Consider the following 23,484-nt stretch of genomic DNA (forward strand, 5'->3'; position numbering starts at 1 on the left):
CTGTCACTCAGCTGCAAGTCAGACAGAGAGATGGCAGCAACCTTCAACCAATAGTAGTTATCATGATGAGCTTCAGTATAGGCCACATTATAACATGATATAGTTCATTGGGTGACCGTGATGGTAACAGAGGGTGATAGAGTGAGTGGGATGGACAGTGGGGAGGTTGAAAGGAAGGGAGAGCACCAGGGTGTAAATGTGATTTGGGAGCTGGAGGGAGAGGCGTGAAAGAGTGGTTTGTGAAGGTGATTACAGGTGAGACAAATTGTGTCTTACAAAGACTGAACAATATCTTATTTCATTCTATGAAGAAATCAAAGGTTTCGGACTACAGCAAATAATTAATTTAGCTCAGTTTTGTAGATTGTTTTAACTGCTGACTGAACACTGATTTAATGAGCTCAGAATGTCACTGATGGGCAGAGGAAGTCCACAGCTTTCAGGCAGTGTTAGTAATCTCACGGACACATCTTTATAAGTTGGTAAACATGTTACATTTTGTGCTTATGATTTTCTGTCTGAATCAATATTGTTCCTGTTGGATATCCAGTAACTGTATGTAACAAGTCAAATATATTTCTTTCAGAGAAAGATATTTCTTACCTGTTGAAGCCACTGAGAAGAGAGATCACAACTTTCATGTTAAGTCATTGTTACCGACCCTGTGATGAAGTTTGCCATCAGTCAGCTGCAAGTCAGACAGAGTGATGGCAGCAAACCTTCAACCAATAGTGCAGAATACATGGCCTTCAGCCCACAATGCTGTGCCAAACATGTATGTACTTTAGGAATTACCTAGGGTTACCTATAGTCCTCTATTTTTCTAAGCTCCATATACCTATCCAGGAGACTCTTAAAAGACCCTACCGTATCTGCCTCCACCACCGCTGCCGGCAGCCCATTCCATGCACTCACCACTCTCTGCATTTAAAACAAAACAAACAACTTGCCCCGACATCTCTTCTGTACCTACTTCCAAGAACCTTAAAACTGTGTCTTCTTGTGTTAGCCATTCCAGCCCTGGGAAAAAGCCTCTGACTATCCACACAATCAATGCCTCTCATCGATAGTCATAGTCATAGTCATAGTCATACTTTATTGATCCCGCGGGAAACATTGATGATCAATGTTTCAAACATGATCTGACCAATTCCTTATGGAATTAGTTTAATGTTTTGAAGTTACAAGACGTAACATTGGGGACCCAAAATAGACTGCTGCAGAACACCACTAGTCACCAGCAGCCAACCAGAAAAGGCTCCCCTTTATTCTTACTTTTTGACTCTTGCCAGTCAGCCAATCTTATATCCATACTAGCATCTTTCCTATAATACCACGGGCTCTTATCTTGTTCGGCAGCATCTTATCAAAGGCCTTCTGAAAATCCAAGTAAACACTCCCCTTTATCTTGCCTGTATTTCCTCAAAGATTTCCAAAAGATTTCTTCAGCAAGATCTCCCCTAAGAAAACCATGCTGACTTCCAGCTATTTTATCGTGTGCCTCCAAGTACTCTAAAATCTTATCCTTGATAACGGTGTTTGTAACATCTTACCAACCAAAGAAATCAGGCCAACTGACTTGTAATTTTTTTTCTTCTGCCTCCCCGCCTTCTTACCTAGTGGAGTGACATTTGCAATTTTGCAGTCCTCTTGACCCGTTCCAGAATCTAGTAGCTCTTGAAATATCACTACTAATGCCCCACAAACTCTTCCGCTACCTCTTTCATAACCCTGGGGTGTAGTCCATCTGAACCAGATGACTTAACTAAATTAACAACTTGCAGCTTCCCAAGGACCTTCTCTTTAGTAATGGCAACTACATTCACTTCTGCAAACTGATACTCTCGAATTTCTGGCATAATGGTGAAGAATGGTGCAAAATACTTACTCATTTTTATCTGACATTTATTTGTTCACCATTATTATCTCTCCAGCATCATTTTCCCACACTTTGATATCCACTCTCACCTCTCTTTTTCTTTTAAACTTGAAAAAAATCTTTTACATTGTCGGCTAGCTTACCTTCATATTTCATCTTTTTTGTCTTCTATTGGCTGCTTTCCTGAGGCAATGGAGGGGAGGCTAGTTTTTGTGATGGACAGCGCCGTGTCCACAACTCTGAAATCTTTTGCAGTTTAGTTCTGGCTTTTGCCCCCTTCCTTTCCAGTCCTGATGAAGGGTCTTGGTCCAAAATATCGACTGTTCATTTCCCTCCATGGATGCTGCCTGACCTGCTGAGTTCCTCCAGCACTTTGTCCATGTTGCCATAACAAATGATGCATCCAGGTAAGACACTTTCTATGGTGGGCAGAGTCAGTGGGACCTGCCGAATTTTCTCACATTTCCAAAGAAGCAGAGATGCTGGTTCACTTTCCATCCTGGGGGTCAAAGCAACTGGACCAGGATGAGATATTGGTGACTTTTACACCAGGAACTTGAATCTGCCAACTATCTCCGTGTCTGCACCGTCGATATAATGATACTGGTCGGAACTGGCTACCGAGAACACTCGGGTGCTGTGGGAGACACCGTTGGGAACTGGCTACCGGGAACACTTGGATAGTGTGGGAGACACCGTTGGGAACTGGCTACCGGAAACACTTGGGTAGTGTGGGAGACACCGTTGGGAACTGGCTACCGGAAACACTTGGGTAGTGTGGGAGACACCGTTGGGAACTGGCTACCGGAAACACTTGGGTAGTGTGGGAGACACCGTTGGGAACTGGCTACCGGGAGCACGTGGGTAGTGTGGGAGACACCGTTGGGAACTGGCTACCGGAAACACTTGGGTAGTGTGGGAGACACCATTGGGAACTGGCTACCGGAAACACTTGGGTAGTGTGGGAGACACTGTTGGGAACTGGCTACCAGGAACACTTGGGTAGTGTGGGAGATATTGTTGGGAACTGGCTACCGGAAACACTTGGGTAGTGTGGGAGACACCGTTGGGAACTGGCTACCGGAAACACTTGGGTAGTGTGGGAGACACCGTTGGGAACTGGCTACCGGGAGCACGTGGGTAGTGTGGGAGATATTGTTGGGAACTGGCTACCGGGAACACTTGGGTAGTGTGGGAGACACCGTTGGGAACTGGCTACCGGAAACACTTGGGTAGTGTGGGAGACACCGTTGGGAACTGGCTACCGGGAACACTTGGGTAGTGTGGGAGATATTGTTGGGAACTGGCTACCTGAAACACTTGGGTAGTGTGGGAGATACCGTTGGGAACTGGCTACCTGAAACACTTGGGTAGTGTGGGAGATACCGTTGGGAACTGGCTACCGGAAACACTTGGGTAGTGTGGGAGATACCGTTGGGAACTGGCTACTGGGAACACTTGGGCAGTGTGAGAGATACCATTGGGAACTGGCTACCGGGAACACTTGGGTTAGTGTGGGAGACACCGCTGGAAATTGGAACTGGAACACTTGGGTAGTGAGGGAGATACTGTTGGGAACTGGCTACTGGGAACACTTGGGTAGTGAGGGAGACACCGTTGGGAACTGGCTACCGGAAACACTTGGGTAGTGTGGGAGACACCGTTGGGAACTGGCTAACGGGAACACTTGGGTAGTGAGGGAGGCACCGTTGGGAACTGGCTACCGGAAACACTTGGGTAGTGTGGGAGATACCGTTGGGAACTAGCTACTGGGAACACTTGGGCAGTGTGAGAGATACCATTGGGAACTGGCTACCGGGAACACTTGGGTTAGTGTGGGAGACACCGCTGGAAATTGGAACTGGAACACTTGGGTAGTGAGGGAGATACTGTTGGGAACTGGCTACTGGGAACACTTGGGTAGTGAGGGAGACACCGTTGGGAACTGGCTACCGGAAACACTTGGGTAGTGTGGGAGACACCGTTGGGAACTGGCTAACGGGAACACTTGGGTAGTGAGGGAGGCACCGTTGGGAACTGGCTACCGGAAACACTTGGGTAGTGTGAGAGATATTGTTGGGAACTGGCTACTGGGAACACTTGGGTAGTGAGGGAGATACTGTTGGGAACTGGCTACCGGGAACACTTGGGTAGTGAGGGAGATACTGTTGGGAACTGGCTACCGGGAACACTTGGGTAGTGTGGGAGATACTATTGGGAACTGGCTACCAGAAACACTTGGGCAGTGTGAGAGAACAGAGCTGGGCAATCCACGGAGGGATGATCCAGTCTTCCTGAACATGCTGATGGAAAGGCTGGGTTCAGCCCACCAAGAGGCAGGGAAATAAATCGAAAGAGAGGGAATAGTGGCTGTAGCAGATCTAACCTCTGTGAAGATGCAGGGACCACTGACCAGGGCACCTAGCAAGGAACTACTTGAATGGAGATAGAAGGGTAAATAAGATGGTGTGTTACAGTGGTGGCATTTCCTGCCGTGGTAGGGAGTAGTGTCCCAGGAAGGAAGGAAGGGATGACAGTCACAGGCAGAAACCAAAGTAGAATCTACTCTACCCACAGTGACTGCTGACCAGATTATAGAACTAATGAAGACAGCATCCAGGTCAGACACACAGCTATCAGCAGCTCCCTTTGCCAGTACAGGAGTACACACGAGCTTTAATAGGGGGCCAGCAACATGATATGTTAGTGGGCACAAAAGCTTCATACTCTATATCTCTCCTATACTTGCCCAAAACTGGAAAATCTAGTGAATGGGCTGGGGGGGACAATGAGTACAGAAAAAAGGAGCCTCATGGACTTGAGACAGAGGAAGCATGGTTTCCAGCGGATTTCTGCAGAAACAAGGAGGGTCTGTACTGCTTACTTACTGCCCATTATGTCACTGGTATTTAGGACAGCAATGAAGGTCCTCTCTCTCCGTCTCAACTTGACCATCTTCTCTAATGTGCCCCAGATGCGTTTTCAGGGTCCTCATTTCTGCCCCCATGGAATGGCACCTGGTTGTCTATGGTCTCCTGCATTTCCTTTGTCCTCTGGGGGCCAATGAAGTGCTGTCTTGATGATGGAGTTGGCAGCTCTTCTCATCAAGTGCCAAATCCATCTCCAACGTTTCCCAATGGTGATTGTGGCCATGTCCTCATGGTGACACTGAAGGAATAGGGCGTGGTTGGGGATCTTTCTTGGCCAGAGATACAAAGGATCTTCTGGAGGATTGTGGTGTGGAATGACGACAGCTTGGCAAGGTCATTTCCTGTCACGCGTCAACATTCTGTCATGGTCATGGTCCGTGAAGTCCGCATTCCGGTTCACGGTCCGGTCCATCGACCCTTGCTCCAGGTTTTCCTGTCTACCCTGTTTCTGTTCCTGTTACGCACTAATTGTGGCAGCTGATTCTTGTTGGAGCTGGCTGCATAAATGTCTCCAGAGACCAGGGCGTGGCTCCTGGATTGTTCTTGTCCTTACTTCTGGTATCCCTTCCCCTGCCTTCTGTTTCCTCGCCTGAAGTCTTGCCTTGTCTTGCCGGTAACTCTCGCCTCACCTGAAGTTCTTGTCTCCCCTTGCATTGCCTGAAGCCTTGCCTTGCTGGTAACTCTCGCCTCGTCTCGCCTGAAGTCTTGTCTTGGAGCCACCCTGAACCTAGCTCCCTTCCAGTCCCTTGCCTCCATCAGGTAAGTCAGGCCAGATTGCCGTTACCCTGCGGTTGGTTCTGTCCATTCCTGTCCCTCGCCTCTGTCGGGGGGAGATCCATGCCCTGCCCAGGAGGAGCTTCAAGACCCCAAGTCTCTAGCCTCGCCTCACCTCGCCCCAAGCCAAGCTTCAGGACCCCAAGCCTCCAGTCTCTGGTCTCGAGCTTCGTCCTGCCTGCCAGCCAAGCCATGTCCTTGCCTAGTTCTGGGGTCCGAGCCAGAGGCAAGACCCAGGTTCTGGGTCCTTGTCCAGTCTCTGGCTCGGAGTTCAAGCTGGGGCTCCTAGCTCTCTTGTCCAGTCCTGTTCCGGGTTTTCGTGTCCATGTCCTAGCCCTCACCCTGTATCCTAGTCCTGTCCCTAGTACTTCAGTGTCTGTGTCTTGCACTTGGGTCCATCCCCAGCGCCCACCATATGACACGTACAAGGGTGCGGACAGAACACAGCTCTGGTGCAGCTTCACCTTGGAGTGGACGCTGTCCTGGGGTTAAATGCACCAGGAAGGCAGGTTCTAGCATAGATTCAAGGAAGGAACAGAATGCGTGGACAGGTCAGTGTCAGCAAACACTCAAGATTCAGAAAACTGACAACATGGCCGCAGCCGCCCCTAACAGCAGAGACTGGAGCCAGGATGATGTATTTACATTTCATCCAGCGGTTCGAGCTGAACTGGAACAGGATTGTCAATCAGTCAGAATAGACTGAATTCGAATCGAAAAACCATATCAACCCACTCAAACAACACAGACATAAGAAGCAAGAGTCTGGACTGAAAAATGTCCCCAGAAGGATGAGTTGTTGTAAAGCAAGATTTGCAAAAGCAAGCATAGCCAGTTGGGACATTCTGTGCACCAGAGATCATGGGGTAATTAAGCTCTTGTCAAGGGCCAATAAAAGCAAGAGGATGAAGCGGAACAGCCATTGTGTGAATGAACTGGAGGAACTCAGCAGGCCAGGCAATACCTAGGCAAAAAAAGTGCTGAGTTCCTCCAGCATTTTGTGTGTGTTGCTCAGATTTCCAGCATCTGCAGATTTTCTCTTGTTGGAGGCTAAGGTAAGTTTCTGGTAAGTTTATTTCTTTCTTTGATTATTAGTGTGTAGCCAGTGAGGGTAAGAATAGGATGATTTGGCAGATGAATGCAAGACTGAGAAACTCCTGAAGGGGACAGGGTTTCAGATTCCTGAATCTTTACCTCGGAGGTGTAGCATTAATTTCGAGAGGATGAGAATATAAAATCAAAGGTGTAATGCTGCGGCTGTATAAGACATTTGCCAGACCGCACTAGGAGTATTGTGAGCAGTTGTGAGTTCCTTATCTAACAAAAGATGTACTGGCATTGTAGAGGGTCCAGAGGAGGTTCATGAGAATTATTCTGGGAAATTAAGGGTTTGAAGGCTCTGGGACTGCACTCACTGGAGCTTAGAAGAATGCGGGGGGATCTCATCGAAACCTATCGGATATTGAATGGCCAAGGCTCAGTGGATGTGGAGATGGTATTTCCTAAGCAACACACACAAAATGCTGGAGAACTCAGCAGGCCAGGCAGCATCTATGGAAATACGTAAACAGTTGGCGTTTCGGTCTGGGACCCTTCATTAGGTCTGGAAAAAGGATGAGAAGTTAAAACAAGAAGATGGGGGGAGGGGAGGAGGAAGTACAAGGTAATGGGTGATAGTTGAAACCGGGAGGAGGCGGGTGAAGTAAAGAGCTGGGAAGCTGATAGGCTTAGGAGATAGAGGGCTGGAGAAGGGGGAATCTGTTAGGAGAGGGTGGAAGACCATGGAAGAAAGGGAAAGGGAAGGAGCACCAGAGAGGTAGGGGTAGGAGGCTACTCAGACAGAATATAAGGTGTCATTCCTCCAACCTGAGCGTGACCTCATCACGGCAGTAGAAGAGGCTGACTGACATGTCGGAATGGGAATGGTAAGTAGAATTGAGGTGTGTAGCCACCGGGAGATCCTGCTTTTTCTGGTGGATGGAGCATAGGTGCTTGGTGAAGTGGTCTCCCAATCCACGTCAGGTCTCAAATGCCCACTATAGGATATTTCCTACAGTGGGGGAGTCTAGGACCAGAAGCCACAGCCTAACAATAGAGTTGTTGATTGGCAAGGGTGGGGAGAAGGCAGGAGAATGGGAATGGGAATAGGAGTGGGAATAGGGTGGCATGCTAACACATCGGTCAGCTCAATGCCGTACAAAACCAGTGACCTGTCTTCAATTCCGGCTGCTGCCTAAGAGGTGTGTATACGTTCTCCCCGTGATCGCGTGGGTTTCCTCCAGGCGCTGTGCTTTCCTCCCACAGTCCGGAGACGTAGCGATTGGTAGGTTAATTGGTCATTGTGACTTGTCCTGTGATTAGTCTAGGATTGAATCGGGATTGCTGGGTGGAGTCACTGGAAGTGGCAGTAGGGCTCATTCGGCAATGTCAATAAATGAATAGATAAAAAACTCAGCTATGTATTTAACGCGGAGGCTGATAGGTTTTTGATTAGTAAAGATGGGGAGAAGGCAGAATGGGGTTGGGAGAGATAATAAATCAGCCATGAGTGAGTGGCAGAGCAGACTTGACAGGCCAAACAGCCTAATTCTGCTTTGTCTTACAGTCTAACTGGAGGCAGGGGTGTATGGGGTGTCAGGGAGGGGTAGCACCTCTGGTGGGGGAACATGTCGCGTCCTTTTCAGGGCGGTTAGTCCACCTTTGGTCCCCACTTGGCACTCAGCTCTCACCTGTGGCTCCCCCTACCTGTTTGCGTGTGACAGCGGCCACACCCCGGGCAATGGCTTCGACAAGCCGGCTAAACCAGGTGAGGGTAGCTGATGGGTCTCAAACCCTCGGTGAGATAGGGAGTTGTCTATCCCAGCATGTGAAGACAAACTCCGGCGGATTGAAAGGACGAGACCAATGGAAGGTCCAACGGTCAAGAAGGCGGTCTCTGCAGGCGTCGTGGAATGTGTGGAGCAGGACAAGACACAAGAAGTCCTGGTCATCCACTGCGCCTAGTCCCATCTCCAGCCATCTCAACTCTGTCTTGCCACTGGATCCAGATGGGAATTGGGAAGAGAGAGTGAGGCTGACGTTGCACAACTCTCCCTCACTTAAATCAAAATCATGCGCTAGTCTCAACACCATCATAATGGTGTCAAGGTCCTTATCGACATTGATGATGGATGAACACAACTGGAGGCAAGCACGAGTTTTCACTGGGATCTTGACTGGAGGTTCAGTGACGAGAAATTTGTTCTCTGCGTTGGATACGTTCCTCCCTCCAAATAATGGGAAGTCAGAATTGGATTCATTGTCACTGACGCATTTCATGATATTTATAGTGTGACAGCAGCAGTACAGAGCAAGTGATCAAAATCAAAATAAGTTACAAGCATAAATAGATATTGCAAAAGGGGGAAAACAGGTTGTGGGGACGTACACTGCTGATTCCTGGAATGCTGACTGTGCATTTTTAATGCACCTGTGGAGGCTCAGCTGAGTCTTTGTGAATGGGGAGATGTCCGAACCTACCTCCAGGAGTGTTTTGGAATGGTGGTGACTGTGAGCCTGGACAATATGGGCCATGATCTGATGGCTTGGGCAGAAGAACCCGTCAGTGTACTGTAGCATTCATATATGTACACACACACACACACACACACACACACACACACACACACACACACACACACACACACACACTAATAAACCCAGTGTGTGGGCAGAACTGCATTCTGGAGCCGAGTACACAGGGGCTGCATTTCCAATGAGTCATGCTTCATCTGTGACCTGACAAGCTCTTCCACCAAGATCTCACATGGTGTTACCTGGATTGGAGAGCGTGCCTTGTGAGAATAAGTTGAGTGAACTTGGCCTTTTCTCCTTGGAGCGACGGAGGACGAGAGGCGACCTGATAGAGGTGTATAAGATGATGAGAGGCATTGATCGTGTGGATAGTCAGAGGCTTTTTCCCAGGGCTGAAATGGCTAACACGAGGAGACATAGTTTTAAGGAGCTTGGAAATAGGTGCTGAGGGGATGTCAGGGGTAAGATCTTCGCCCAGAGGTGTGTGGAATGCACTGTCGGCAGCCGTGGTGGAGGCGGATACAACAGGGTCTTTTAAGGGACTCTTAGATGGGTACATGGAACTTAGAAAAATAGAGGATTATGCACTAGGGAAATTCTAGGCGGATTCTAGAGTAGGTTACATGGTCAGCACAACATTGTGGCCAAAGGGCCCTTTAGGGAATTTTGAGATGTTTAGTTAGGTACATGAATGTGAGGGAAATTAAAGGATAGGGTCATTGTGTCAGCAGAAGTGATTAGTTTAATTGGCCATTTGGTAATTATTTTATCAACACTGCAGCAAGCAGCAGCCATCATCAAGGTCATGCTCTTTTGCTGCTGCTGCAATCAGGTAGAAGGTACAGGAGCCTCAGGACTCGCACCACCAGGTTCAAGAACAATTACTACCCCTCAACCATCAGGCACTTGAACAGAAGAGGATAACTACACTCCTCTATTGAGATGTTCCCATGACAACTGATCTCTCTTTCAGGACCCTTTATTTCAAGCTCTTATTATTTATTACTATTTGTTTGTAGTTGCATTTCTACAGTTTGTTGTCTTCTATACTCTTGCCCTTCCATTGATCCTGTTTACAGTTACTATTCTATAGGTTGCTGAGTATGCCCACAGGAAAAAGAATCCCAGGATTGTATGTGGCGACATGTATGCATCCTGATAACGCATTTTACGCTGAACTTTGAAGATAAAATTGTAATACCTTAGGTTGGTCCCTAAGTCAAAAGAGATAAACTTCTGGATGAACTTGGGAACATGGCTCCCTTTGTAAAATCAGAAGTAACAAGCCTGGGTGTTATCCTTGGTTCAGAATTGAATTTTAAATCCCACATAAAGAAAGTGACCAGAGCACAATTACCACACTAAGAAGTATTGCAAAGGTACATTTATTTGTTATATAATGATGGAAGAACTGATTCACACCTTTATATCAAATAGACTAGATTACTGCAATGTACTTTTACTGGCCTTCCAAAGCAATCTATTGACAAATTCAGCTCATTCAGAACACCGTTTCTAGACATTTAACCAAAACCAGAATGAGGGAACTTCTCACTCCCAGACTACCTGCTCTATCAGCTTCCTGTAGCTTTCAGAATTGATTTTAAACTTCTCTTACTTGTTTCTAAAGCTCTTAATGGTCTGTGACCGGAGTACATCACAGAATCATTTTCAGTTTATAACCCTACTCGAGTTTTCAGGTCTTCTTCCACCAGTCTCTTAAATTTAAACAATCTGCCTCTGCCTGGCCTGCTGAGTTCCTCCAGCATTTTGTGTGTGTTGTTTGGAGTTTAATAAAAAGTATTGCAGTTTATTTTCTTTAAACGTGGTGAGGCGCTTTGGGTTTCACTTGTGAAATCTGCAGCATCTAAGGAGGGGAATAAAGAGGACTGCACATAGCCCCCCCATCAAGGAATGTTTACCTGTGCAGTTGCTCATCTCTGTCAAAGATTGTGCACATTTTATTTTTACACTTTAAAGGTTCATTTAAAGGTGAGTTGCTTCTGCATTTTGTGTGTCTGATGTCTCAATTAGCCAGTACTGCATCATGCGAACTTTACTCTGCCTCCAGCCTAGAACACTCAGCAAGTCAGGGACTTTGGATGGGACCGAGTCCATCCCATTTGTCGCCCTGACCTCGCAATTACTCCGCTCTGCAATGTGCCTTAAAATTTCACTCCATAGGTGGTAAAATGCACCCATAGCCCTCTTTGTGGCCTTGCCTTCCACTCCCCAGCGACCCAAAGCCTTTTAATTTGATGAAAGATGTCCTTCGGTCTGCCCGAAACTCAGTGGTCTGCCCGATACTCGGTGATCTCCCAGCACGGCGAGATGTCCGTAAGGGAACGTCGCGACTGGCACATTCAGGCTGCAGAAGGTCGCTTCGGAACTCGGTGCAGCCAGTGCAAAAGGCAGAGTTTTGAGCGAGGTGAACAAAGGGACTATTTAGAGGGAAATCACCTAAATGAGTCAATTGAGCAATGTCTGTTTCTTTAGCCTCTCTAAAGTTCACACTATGCAATGTACTGACCACGAACCTAAATGTTCTTTCTAAACGGTTTCTACCTTTGTATATGGAAATAACTTGGAAAGTATGTAGCTCGGGTGGTAAATAGTTGGGTTGAGTTGTTTTACGATCTTGGGAATTTGGCTAGAATTAAATTGGGGCAACACACACAAAATGCTGGAGGAACTCAGCAGGCCAAGCAGCATCCAAGGAAGAGAGCACAGTCGATGGTTCAGGCCGAAACCCTTCATCAGTCTCGTCTCTAGGCTTCTTGGCCTTGAGGCAGCACGTGATGCTTGAAACCTCACCAAACTCCCTCGGAGACAACAAAAAGCCAGATCACTCAATTGGCCCGATAACACAACACCAAAATATAAATCACAGGCTCCAACAGTATTAGAACCAAATATGAAAGAAAAAGAAAGAACCATCTGCGGGATGTCACCATTGGCCGTGTTGTTGCCTGGCGCCATCTTCTGACTGACTTAGCACATCATCTGTACGGGGCCAGAGGCTGCCGACAGCAGCTCGACAGAGTCCTCTGTCCTGGGCCACTCTGTAAGTTGTCCCCAGGTGTGGTCTATCTTCTTGGTGTATCCTTCCTCTCCCAGGGATGAGGACTTCGGTGTTTCTGTAGCAGTGGCTTTTTACAGGATGAAGTTGCTCGCCCATACCTAACCCTCCTTCTTTCACAGCCGGGCTTGGGACCGTCCATGGCGAAGTTCTGAAGACCCACACCTCACTTTAACAACAGTTTCTGCCCCACTGCCCTCAGGATCGGGAACTGAACTGAAAAACCTAACATTACCTCAGACAATAATGTTTCTATCTCTCTTTCACTCTCGCACTAGTGTCATTGTTGATTTTTGTACAAATGAGAGTCACGTATATATTAATGTTAACTCATGATTGTAATGTACTGTGCTGCTGTCTCAAACAGCCAATTTTCATGGCATTTATATCCTAAGTATGTTTGCATCTGATCAATGCAAAGCTGAAACCTGAGATGTTACATCAAAGGCAGCATCCCAGTAAGTCTCCTCCACATTGTCCCCAATGTATCACATCCTTCCTGTTGTGTGACAAATAGAACTGTACACAGTTCTCCACCATACTCAAAGTTTTATAAAGTTGCACCCTGACCTCCACACTCTATATTCTATAACTTGGCTATTAAGGGCCAGTGTCCCACATATCTTCTTCATCAACCCAACTTTCCACGTTGGTCCTTGTCAAATGCCTTATTGAAGCTCATGTTGTCTACATCAGCCACACCACCCTCATCAACCTACCTTGGTCCCTAACAGGCTCTGCTCTTTGCCTGGTTGCCCTCTTGCTCTCAATATCCTTATGAAATGACTTGAGAATTTTGTTAATCTTTCCCGCTGATACTATTTCATGACCTCTTTGTCCATCCAATTTTTGTAAATACCACCCTCACTTACACATTCGATACTCCTGAAGGACCTTCGCCACTTTCTGTGTTCCTTCCCTGCCGAATGCTTCATTCAATCTTTATCGAACCCTCTTTAACCCTTTATCTGCAGAGTTATCTGGATTTGCCTTCCTTTCACACTGACTCTCAGCTCTCCCCATCTCAGAGTGTTGGGGATACACTCAGTGGCCACGTTATTGGGCACACCTGTACATCACTTCAACTGGTCAGGGAGAGTGAGGAGATGATAGATAGGATCAACAGGCAAGTAGTCACACCGGGACCGCGGGAGACAGATAAGTGTGTAACAGTCAGGAGAGGGAATGGCAAGAGTGAGATACTAGAGAGTACCCCAGTGGCTGACTCCTTAACAATAAGCACTCCTGTTGTTTGAGTACTGTTGTGGGGGGGGTGGGGTGACCTACCTGGGGGAAGCAACAGTGGCTGTGCCTCCGGCACAGAGTCTGGCCCTGTGGCTCAGAAGGGTAGGGAAAGGAAGAGGATGGCAACAGTGATAGGGGACTCTATACGTAGGGGGTCAGACAGGCGATTCTGTGGACGCAGGAAAAAAAACGAGGATGGTAGTTTGCCTCCCAGGTGCCAGGGTCCGGGATGTTTCTGATCACGTCCACAAAATCCTGAAGTGGGAAGGAGAATAGTCGGAGGTTGTGGTACATATTGGTACCAACGACATAGGTAGGAAAAGGGAGGAGGTCCTGAAAACAGACCACAAGCAGTTAGGAAGGAAATTGGAGAAGCAGGACCACAGAGGTAGTAATCTCGGGATTACTGCCTGCGCCACGCGACAGTGAGTATAGGAATAGAATCAGGTGGAGGATAAATGCGTAGCTGAGGGATTGGAGCAGGGGGCATGGATTCAGGTTTCTGAATCACTGGGACCTCTTTTGGGGCAGGCGTGACCTGTACAAAAAGGACAGGTTGCATTTGAATCCCAAGGGGACCAATATCCTGGCAGGGAGGTTTGCTAAGGCTATTGGCGAGAGCTTATACTAGGATTGTTGGGGGTTGGGAACCAAACTGAAGAGACGGAGGAAGAGGCGATTGGCTCACAAATAGAGGAAGCTTGTAGATAGTGTGAGAGGGAGGATGGGCAGGTGATAAAGACGGGATGCGCTCAGACCGATGGTTTGAGATGTGTCTATTACAATGCAAGGACAAAGTGGATGAGCTTAGAGCATGAATCAGTACTTGCAACTATGATATTGTGGCCATTACAGAGCCTTAAATGGCTCGGGGCAGGAATGGCTACTTAGAGTGCCAGGCTTTAGATGTTTCAGAAAGAACAGAGAGGGAGGCTAAAGAGGTGGGGGTGTGGCACTGTTGATCAGAGACAGTGTCACGGCTGCAGAAAAGGTGGACATTATGGAGGGATTGTCTACGGAGTCTACGTGGGTGGAAGTTAGGAACAGGAAGGGATCAATAAATCTACTGGGTATTTTTTATAGACCACCCAATAGTAACAGCGACATTGAGATGAAGATAGGGAGACAGATTCTGGAAAGGTGTAATAATAACAGCGTTGGCGTGGTGGGAGATTTTAATTTCCCAAATATTGAATGGCATCTTCCAAGAGTGAGGGGTTTAGGTGGGGTGGAGTTTGTTAGGTGTGTTCAGGAAGGTTTCTTGACACAATATGTAGATAAGCCTACAAGAGGAGAGGCTGCACTTGATCTGCTATTGGGAAATGAACCTAGTCAGGTGTCAGGTCTCTCAGTGGGAGAGCATTTTGGAGATTGTGATCACAATTCTATCTCACTTACCATAGCATTGGAGAGGGATAGGAACAGACAAGTTAGGAAAGCATTTAATTGGAGTAAGGGGAAATATGAGGCTATCAGGCAGGAACTTGGAAGCAGAAATTGGGAACAGATGTTCTCAGGAAATTGTATGGCAGAAATGTGGTAAATGTTCAGGGGATATTTGCATGGAGTTCTGCATAGGTATGTTACAATGAGACAGTGAAAGGATGGGAGGGTACAGGAACCGTGGTGTACAAAGGCTGTTGTAAATCTAGTCAAGAAGAAAAGCTTACGAAAGGTTCAAAAAACTAGGTAATGATAGAGATCTAGAAGATTATAAGGCTAGCAGGAAGGAGATTAAGAATGAAATTAGGAGAGCCAGAAGGGGCCATGAGAAGGCCTTGGTGGGCAGGATTAAGGAAAATATCAAGCATTCAACAAATTTGTGAAGAGCAAGAGGATAAGACATGAGAGAACAGTGTGTATGGAATCGGAGGAGATAGCAGAGGTACTTAATGAATACTTTGCTTCAGTATTCACTACAGAAAAGCATCTTGGTGATTGTAGGGATGACTTACAGTGCACTAAAAAGCTTGAGCATACTGATATTAAGAAAGAGGATGTGCTGGAGCTTTTGGAAAGTATCAAGTTGGATAAGTCACCAGGACCGAACAAGATGTGCCCCAGGCTACTGTGGGAGGTGAGGGAAGAGATTGCTGAGCATCTGGCGATGATCTTTGTATCATCAATGGGGATGGGAGAGGTTCCAGAGGATTGGAGGGTTGCGGATGTTGTTCCCTTATTCAAGAAAGGGAGTAGAGATAGCCCAGGAAGTTATAGACCAGTGAGTCTTACTTCATTGGTTAGTAAGTTGATGGACAAAATCCTGAGAGACAGGATTTATGAACATTTGGAGAGGCATGATATGAATAAGAATAGTCAGCATGGCTTTGTCAAAGGCAGGTCGTGCTTTACAAGCCTGATTGAATCTTTGGAGGATATGACTAAACACATTGATGAAGGTAGAGCAGTAGAAATTGTGAATATGGACTTCAGCAAGGAATTTGATAAGGTACCCATGCAAAGCTTTATACTTCATACTTTATTGTGGCCAAACAATTGATACTAGAATGTACAATCATCACAGCGATATTTGATTCTGCGCTTCCCACTCCCTGGATTACAAATATTAAATATTAAAAATAGTAAAAATTAGTAAATATTAAAAATTTAAATTATAAATCATAAATAGGAAATAGAAAAATGGAAAGTAAGGTAGTGCAAAAAAAAAACGGGAGGCAGGTCCGGATATTTGGAGGGTACGGCCCAGATCCGGGTCAGGATCCATTCAGCAGTCTTATCACAGTTGGAAAGAAGCTGTTCCCAAATCTGGCCATATGAGTCTTCAAGTTCCTGAGCCTTCTCCCAGAGGGAAGAGGGACGAAAAGTGTGTTGGCTGGGTGGGTCATGTCCTTGATTATCCTGGCAGCACTGCTCCGACAGCCTGCGGTGTAAAGTGAGAAAGTAAGGAGGCATGGGATCCAAGGGGACATTGCTTTGTGGATCCAAAATTGGCTTGCCCACAGAAGGCAAAGAGTGGTTGTAGTTGGGTCATATTCTGAATGGAGGTCATTGACCAGTGGTGTGCCTCAGTGATCTGATCTGGGACAGTAATTTTTACAAATGATCTGGATGAAGAAATGGAGGGATGTTTTAGTAAATTTGCTGATGACACAAAGATTGTGGTGGTGTGGAGAGCTGTCAAAGGTTGCAGCGGGACATCATTAGGATGCAAATCTGGGCTGAGAAGTGGCAGATGGAGTTCAACCCAGATAAGTTTGAGGTGGTTAATTTTGGTAGGTCAAATATGATGGCAGAATATAGTATTTATGTTAAGAGTCTTGGTAGTGTGACGGATCAGAGGGATCTTGGGGTCCAAGTCCGTAGGACACTCAATGATAGGTATATGGACAGGAAGGGAATGGAGAGTTATGGACCGAGTGCAGGTCAGTGGGACTAGGTGAGAGTAGGAGTTCGGCACAGACTAGAAGGGCTGAGATGCCCTGTTTCCATGCTGTGATTGTTATATGGTTATATGGTTATAAAGCTACTACATAGGTTGACTCTGTGGTTAAGAAGGCATATGGTGCATTGGCCTTCCTCAATCGCGGGATTGAGTTTAAGAGCCGAGAGGTAATGTTGCAGCTATATAGGACCCTGGTCAGACCCCACTTGGAGTACTGTACTCAGTTCTGGTTGCCTCACTATAGGAAGGGTGTGGAAACCATAGAAAGGGTGCAGAGGAGATTTACAAGGATGTTGCCTGGATTGGGGAGCATGCCTTATGAGGACAAGTTGAGTGAACTCGGCCAACAGCAGCTCGACAGAGTACTCTGTCCTGGGCCACTCTGTCAAGTTGTCCCCAGGTGTGGTCTACCTTCTTGGTGTATCCTTCCTCTCCCAGGGATGAGGACTTTGGAGCTTCTGTAGCAGTGGGTTTTTACAGGATGAGGTTGCTCGCCCCGTGCCCACAGTTTAGAAGACCCACACCTCACTTTAACAACAGATTCTGCCCCACTTCCCTCAGGTTCTTGAACTGAACTGAAAAACCTAACACTACCTCAGACACTACCGTCCAGTAGAATTAGTCCTTACTCTTAATAATTTCTCCTTCGGCTCCTCCCACTTCCTCCAAACCAAAGGTGTAGCCATGGGCACCCGTATGGGTCCCAGCTATGCCTGCCTTTTTGTTGGCTTTGTGGAACAGTCCATGTTCCAAACCTATTCTGGGATCTGTCCCCCTCATTTCCTTCGCTACATCGATGACTGCATTGGCGCTGCCTCCTGCACACATGCTGAGCTCGTTGACTTCATTAACTTTGCCTCCAACTTTCACCCTGCCCTCAAATTTACCTGGTCCATTTCCGACACCTCCCTCCCCTTTCTTGATCTTTCTGTCTCCATCTCTGGAGACAGCTTATCTACTGATGTCTACTATAAGCCTACTGACTCTCACAGCTAACTGGACTATTCCTCTTCCCACCCTGTTTCTTGCAAAAATGCCATCCCCTTCTCGCAATTCCTCCATCTCCACCGCATCTGCTCTCAGGATGAGGTTTTTCATTCCAGGACGAAGGAGATGTCTTACTTTTTTAAAGAAAGGGGCTTCCCTTCCTCCACCATCAACTCTGCTCTCAAATGCATCTCTCCCATTTCATGTACATCTGCTCTCACTCCATCCTCCTGCCACTCCACTAGAAATGGGGTTCCCCTTGTCCTCACCTACCACCCCACCAGCCTCCAGGTCCAACATATTATTCTCCGTAACTTCCACCACCTCCAATGGCATCCCACCATTAGGCACATCTTTTCCTCCCCGCCTCTTTCTGCTTTCCGCAGGGATCGCTCCCTACGAGACTCCCTGGTCCATTCCTCCCCCCCATCCCTTCCCACCTACCTCCCTCCTGGCACTATCCTTGTAAGTGGAACAAGTGCTACACATGCCCTTATACTTCCTCCCTCACCACCATTCAGGGCCCCGAACAGTTCTTCCAAGTGAGGCAACACTTCACCTGTGAGTTGGCTGCAGTGATATACTGCGTCCGGTGCTCCCAGTGCGGCCTTTTATATATTAGTGAGACCCAACGCAGACTGGGAGACCGTTTCGCTGAACACCTACGCTCTGTCTGCCAGAGAAAGCAGGATCTCCCAGTGGCCACACATTTTAATTCCACATCCCATTCCCATTCTGACATGTCTATCCACGGCCTCCTCTACTGTAAAGATGAAGCCACACTCAGGTTGGAGGAACAACACCTTATATTCCGTCTGGATAGCCTGCAACCTGACAGAATGAACATGCATTTGTCTAACTTCCCTTAATGCCCCTCCTCCCCTTCTTACCCCATCCCTTATTTATTTATTTATCCCCCCTTTTTTTTCTCTCTCTCTGTTCTTCTCACAATAACTCCTTGCCTGTTCTCCATCTTCCTCTGGTGCTCCCCTCCCCATTTCTTTCTCCCTAGGCCTCCCATGACTTTTTCCCTTCTCCAGCTCTTAGCTTCCTCCTGTCTTCTCCTATCATTTCGGATTTCCCCCTCCCCCTCCTACTTTCTAATCTCTTACTATCATTTCTTTCAGTTAGTCCTGATGAAGGGTCTCGGCACGAAACGTCGACCGTGCGTCTTCCTATAGATGCTGCCTGGCCCGCTGCGTTCTACCAGCATTTTGTGTGTTACTACCTCAGACAATAATTTTTCTATCTCTCTTTCACTCTCACACTAGTGTCATTGTTGGTTTTTGTACAAATGTATGTTATGAATGTGTTAATTTTACATGAATTTATGTTTGTAATGTTCTGTGCTGCTACCTCAAGCAGCCAATGTTCATGGCATTTATACCCAAGTATGCTTGGATCTGACCAATGCAAAGCTGAAACCTGAAGTGTTGTATTGAAGGCAGCATCCCGGTAAGTCTCCTCTACATTGTCCCCAAAGTATCACAGCCTTTCTGTTGTGTGACAAACAGAACTGTACACAGAACTCCACCTGTGGCTGAATCAAAATTTTATAAAGGTTTACCCTGACCTCCACACTCTGTATTCTATACCCTGGCTAATGAAGGCCAGGTCCCACGTATCATCTTCACCGCCTGTCGATCCAACTTTCTACATGGGTCCTTGTCAAATGCCTTATTGAAGATGACATTGACTACATCAGCCACACTATCATGAACATATCTTGTTACTTTATAAAAGCCAGATAGGATCTTCCACCAGCAAAACTATGCTGACAATATCCAATGAACCCTCTGCCTTCCAAGTGGAGATTAATCCTGTCTCTAAAATTATTTTTCCCAGTAATATCCATACACACAAGCCTGAGGATTCTCTCCTGAACACATCTGCAACATTCACTGTTCTCCAGTCTACTGGCACCTTCTCACCTGTAGCCAGTGGACGTTTAGAGATTTCTGTCACAACAAAACAGTTTCCTCCCTAGATCTTGTATTAAACCATCTAATATATTCATCATTTTTAATGTTAACATACTGTAAAGTATCCCCATCCCCTTCTTTGAAACCTGCAAATAAAATATCTCCTTCATGAATATAAATGTGTAGTATTCATTCAAGACTTTGCCACGTCCTCTTGCTTAAACATCAATTGGCCCCTTGGTCCCTAACAGGCTCTGCTCTTTGTCTGGTTGCCCTCTTGCTCTCGATATCCTTATGAAATGACTTGAGAATTTTGTTAATCTTGCCTGCAGGTTTTATTTCATGGCCTCTGTATGACCATCCAATTTTTGCAAATACCACCCACACCTACACATTCGATATTCCTGAAGGACCTTCACCATTTTCAGCGTTCCTTTCCTGCTGAATGCTTCATTCAATCTTTAACAAACCCTCTTTAACCCTTTATCTCCAGTGTTTTCTGGATTACCTTTCACATTGACCCTCAACTCTCCCCATCTCACAGAGTGTTGGGTATACACTCAGTGGCCACTTTATTAGGTACAACTCAATGTTTAAATGCATGCAGACATGGTCCAGAGCAGGGCTTCCCAATCTTTTCTTCTGCTGTGGACCCATACCATTAAGCAAGGAGTCTGTGGACCCTGAGATTGGTGCTAGTCAGGGTAGCTTGACTATCTCAAAAACTGCTGAGGATTTTCCTGCACAACAATGTCTAGAGTTTACAGGGAATGGTATGAAAAACAAAAATAAACACATCCGGTGAGCAGCAGTTCTGTGGGCATTAACACCTTGTTAATGAGTGAGGTCAGAGGAGAATGGTCAGACTGGTTCGCTCTGACAGTAACACAAATAACCACACGTTATGCAGTGGTGTGCAGACGAGCATGTCTGAGTGTACAACACGTACGTGAACCATGAAGTGAATGGGCTACAGCAGGGAAAGACCTACCTCGAACAAGAAACGTGTGCTTAATGAAGTGGCTACTGAGTGTAGATTTATCCACAAGCAGCTGCTCCCGGTCTACTTTTGCCAGACCCCATCAATTCGTACTGAAGGGGGCCTTACCTCACATTAGGTCATTTACTTTGTAGAACAGAGAACACTATATAGATCATAATATTGTGCGGACCCGTACAAACCTACTCAATGATCAGTCTAAACCCTCCATCCTGCGTTGCCAATAACCACCCCCCATCTTTACTTATCCAGGAGCCCATTTTGAGAGTCTGTAAATGTCACTAATGTACCAGCCACAATCACCACCAGCAGAGCACTCCAGACATTTACCATTACTCTCTGTAAAAAAACATCTACCTCTGACACCCCGCTATATTCTCCTCCAATCACATTAAGAGTATGCCCTCTTGTATTAGACATTGCCACCTGGAGAAAGGTGCTGGATGTTCACTCTATTGATGCTCCATATTATCTGATACAATTATCTCAATCAAGTCACCTCTCATCCTCTTTTTCTCCAAAGAGAAATACCCTAGGTCGCTCAGATTACCCCATAAGACATGGTTTCTCATCCAGACAGCCTGGTAAATTTCCTCTCCACTCTCTAACACATCCATATCTTTCAGATAATGTGACTAGAACTGAAAACTACTCCAAATGTGGTCTTAAAAACGCAAACAAGGGTCTCAGCCTGAAACGTCGACTGTACCTCTTCCTGGAGATGCTGCCTGGCCTGCTGCGTTCACCAGCAACTTTTATGTGTGTTGCCCAAATGTGGTCTAACCAGTTTCATTGAGCTCTTGAACACAACCCCCCGACTAATGAAGGCCAACATCCCATCTTAAACACCTCATCAATCGAGGGACCCCAAAATCTTTCTGTTCCTCCACACTACTAAAAATTCTGCCATTGTACTTGTACTCTGCCTTTAAGTTCGACCTTCCCAAGTGTTTGCATCCTATCTACATCCTGTTGTAGCCTACAACAACTTTCTACACTATCCACAACTCCATCAGCCTTCGCATCATCCTTAAGACCACGCACTTTCCTTCCCTAAACTGCCTTGAAACTTGCGGAGTTATGATCACTGTTGAGATTGCCCACCCATGTATGCTGCAGCCATATGCCCAGCTTCATTCCCTATGATCAGATCCAGTACTACCCCTTCTCCAGTACGACTATCTACATACCAGTATAATGACTGGTTGCATCATGGCCTGGTATGGAAACACCCATGCCCTTGAATGGAAAATCCCACAAAAAATAGTGGATACGGCCCGGTCCATCACAGGTCCCTCCAACCATTGAGCACATCTACATGAAATGTTGTCGCAGGAAAGCAGCTTCCGTCAGGGTCTCCCACTGCTCTCTTTTCACTGCTTCCATCAGGAAGAGGTACAGCAGCCTCAACACCCACACCATCTGGTTCAGGAATAGTATTCACCCTCAGCTATCAGGCACTTGAACAAAAGGGGATAACTTCACTCGATTTCACTTCCCCCATCACTGAAAAGTTCCCACAACCAATGTTCCCTCTAAGGTTTGTGCACACACACATCTTTTGCTGCTAGCACACAAAAATTTTGAACTGGTCACCCTTTGTCTTGTTGGAATGCTATGTTTATTTCACGATCGTACACAATCACATTTCCTTTTCCAGTTTCTGATGTGGATGTTGTTGACATTATAGAACTTGCGATGATTTGTCTGCAGATTTTGGAACTGGATTATTTATCCTGTTTTTAGTGAAGAAATGATTGAATCAGTCAGTGTGGAGTGGAAATAACGTCACCTTCTCACTGGTACATCTCACAGATGTGTACTTAGCCTACTGATCTACTCTCTCTGCACCCACTGTATGTGCCTAGCACAGCTCAAACACTATAAACTGAGACTCAGCTATAGCTGATGAATCAACTATTGACAGAAATTCAGATGGTGATAAATCAGCTGGTTGAGTGGTGTTGCAGTAACAACCTTGCTCTCAATGTCACTAAGTTCAAGGAACTGATTGTGGACTTCAGGAAGGGGAGTTCAAGGGAACACATACCAGTCCTCATTGAGGGATCAGAAGTGGAAAGAGGGAGCAGTTTCAAGATCTGGGTTCAACATCTCTGAGATTCTATCCTGGGCCCAACATATTGATGCTGTTACAAACAGGCATGACAGCAGCTATAGTTCATTAGGAGTTTGAGGAGATTTGGTATCTCACCAAAGGCAGTCAGAAATTTTTACTGACGTACAGTGGAGAGCATTCTAACCTGGTTACATCACCGTCTGGTATGGAGGAGCCATTGCACAGGCCCAGAATAAGCTGCAGTCAGCTCCATCATGGGCACCAGCCTCCCCAGCATACAGGACACCTTCAAACAGCGATGCCTCAAAAAGGCAGCATCTGCCATTACCCCCATGACCCAGGGTATGCCCTCTTCTCATTGCTAACATCGGGAGAGGGGGGTGTCTGAAGACACACACTCAATGATTCAGGAACTGCTTCTCCCCTGCTATCAGATTTCTGAATGGACAATGAAGCCACAAACACTGACTCTTCGAGGGTTTTACAGCTGTTGTCAAACAGCTTTAAGGTGCATTACTGCTACTTTCTGAACGGGAGTGTGGGTCTAAATCCTACATACATATTAAATTCTATAAAAAAGACTGTATGCTTAAGGAACCGCAATATATATTTAAA

General features: G+C 46.4%; 1 protein-coding gene across 1 annotated transcript in view; it reads left to right on the forward strand.

The window, feature by feature from the left end:
- LOC134346679 (natural killer cell receptor 2B4-like) overlaps positions 1 to 19,128 on the forward strand; it is a 65,598-nt gene extending 46,470 nt beyond the window's left edge. The window contains exon 11 of the mRNA XM_063048181.1: positions 18,998 to 19,128. Within this exon, the coding sequence (XP_062904251.1) occupies positions 18,998 to 19,001 (4 nt within the window). The 3' untranslated portion in view covers positions 19,002 to 19,128. The remainder of the gene's footprint in view (positions 1 to 18,997) is intronic.
- Positions 19,129 to 23,484: the final 4,356 nt, after the last annotated feature.

The sequence above is a fragment of the Mobula hypostoma genome, chromosome 5 (genome assembly GCF_963921235.1).
Source record: "Mobula hypostoma chromosome 5, sMobHyp1.1, whole genome shotgun sequence".
Taxonomy (NCBI): Eukaryota; Metazoa; Chordata; class Chondrichthyes; order Myliobatiformes; family Myliobatidae; genus Mobula; species Mobula hypostoma.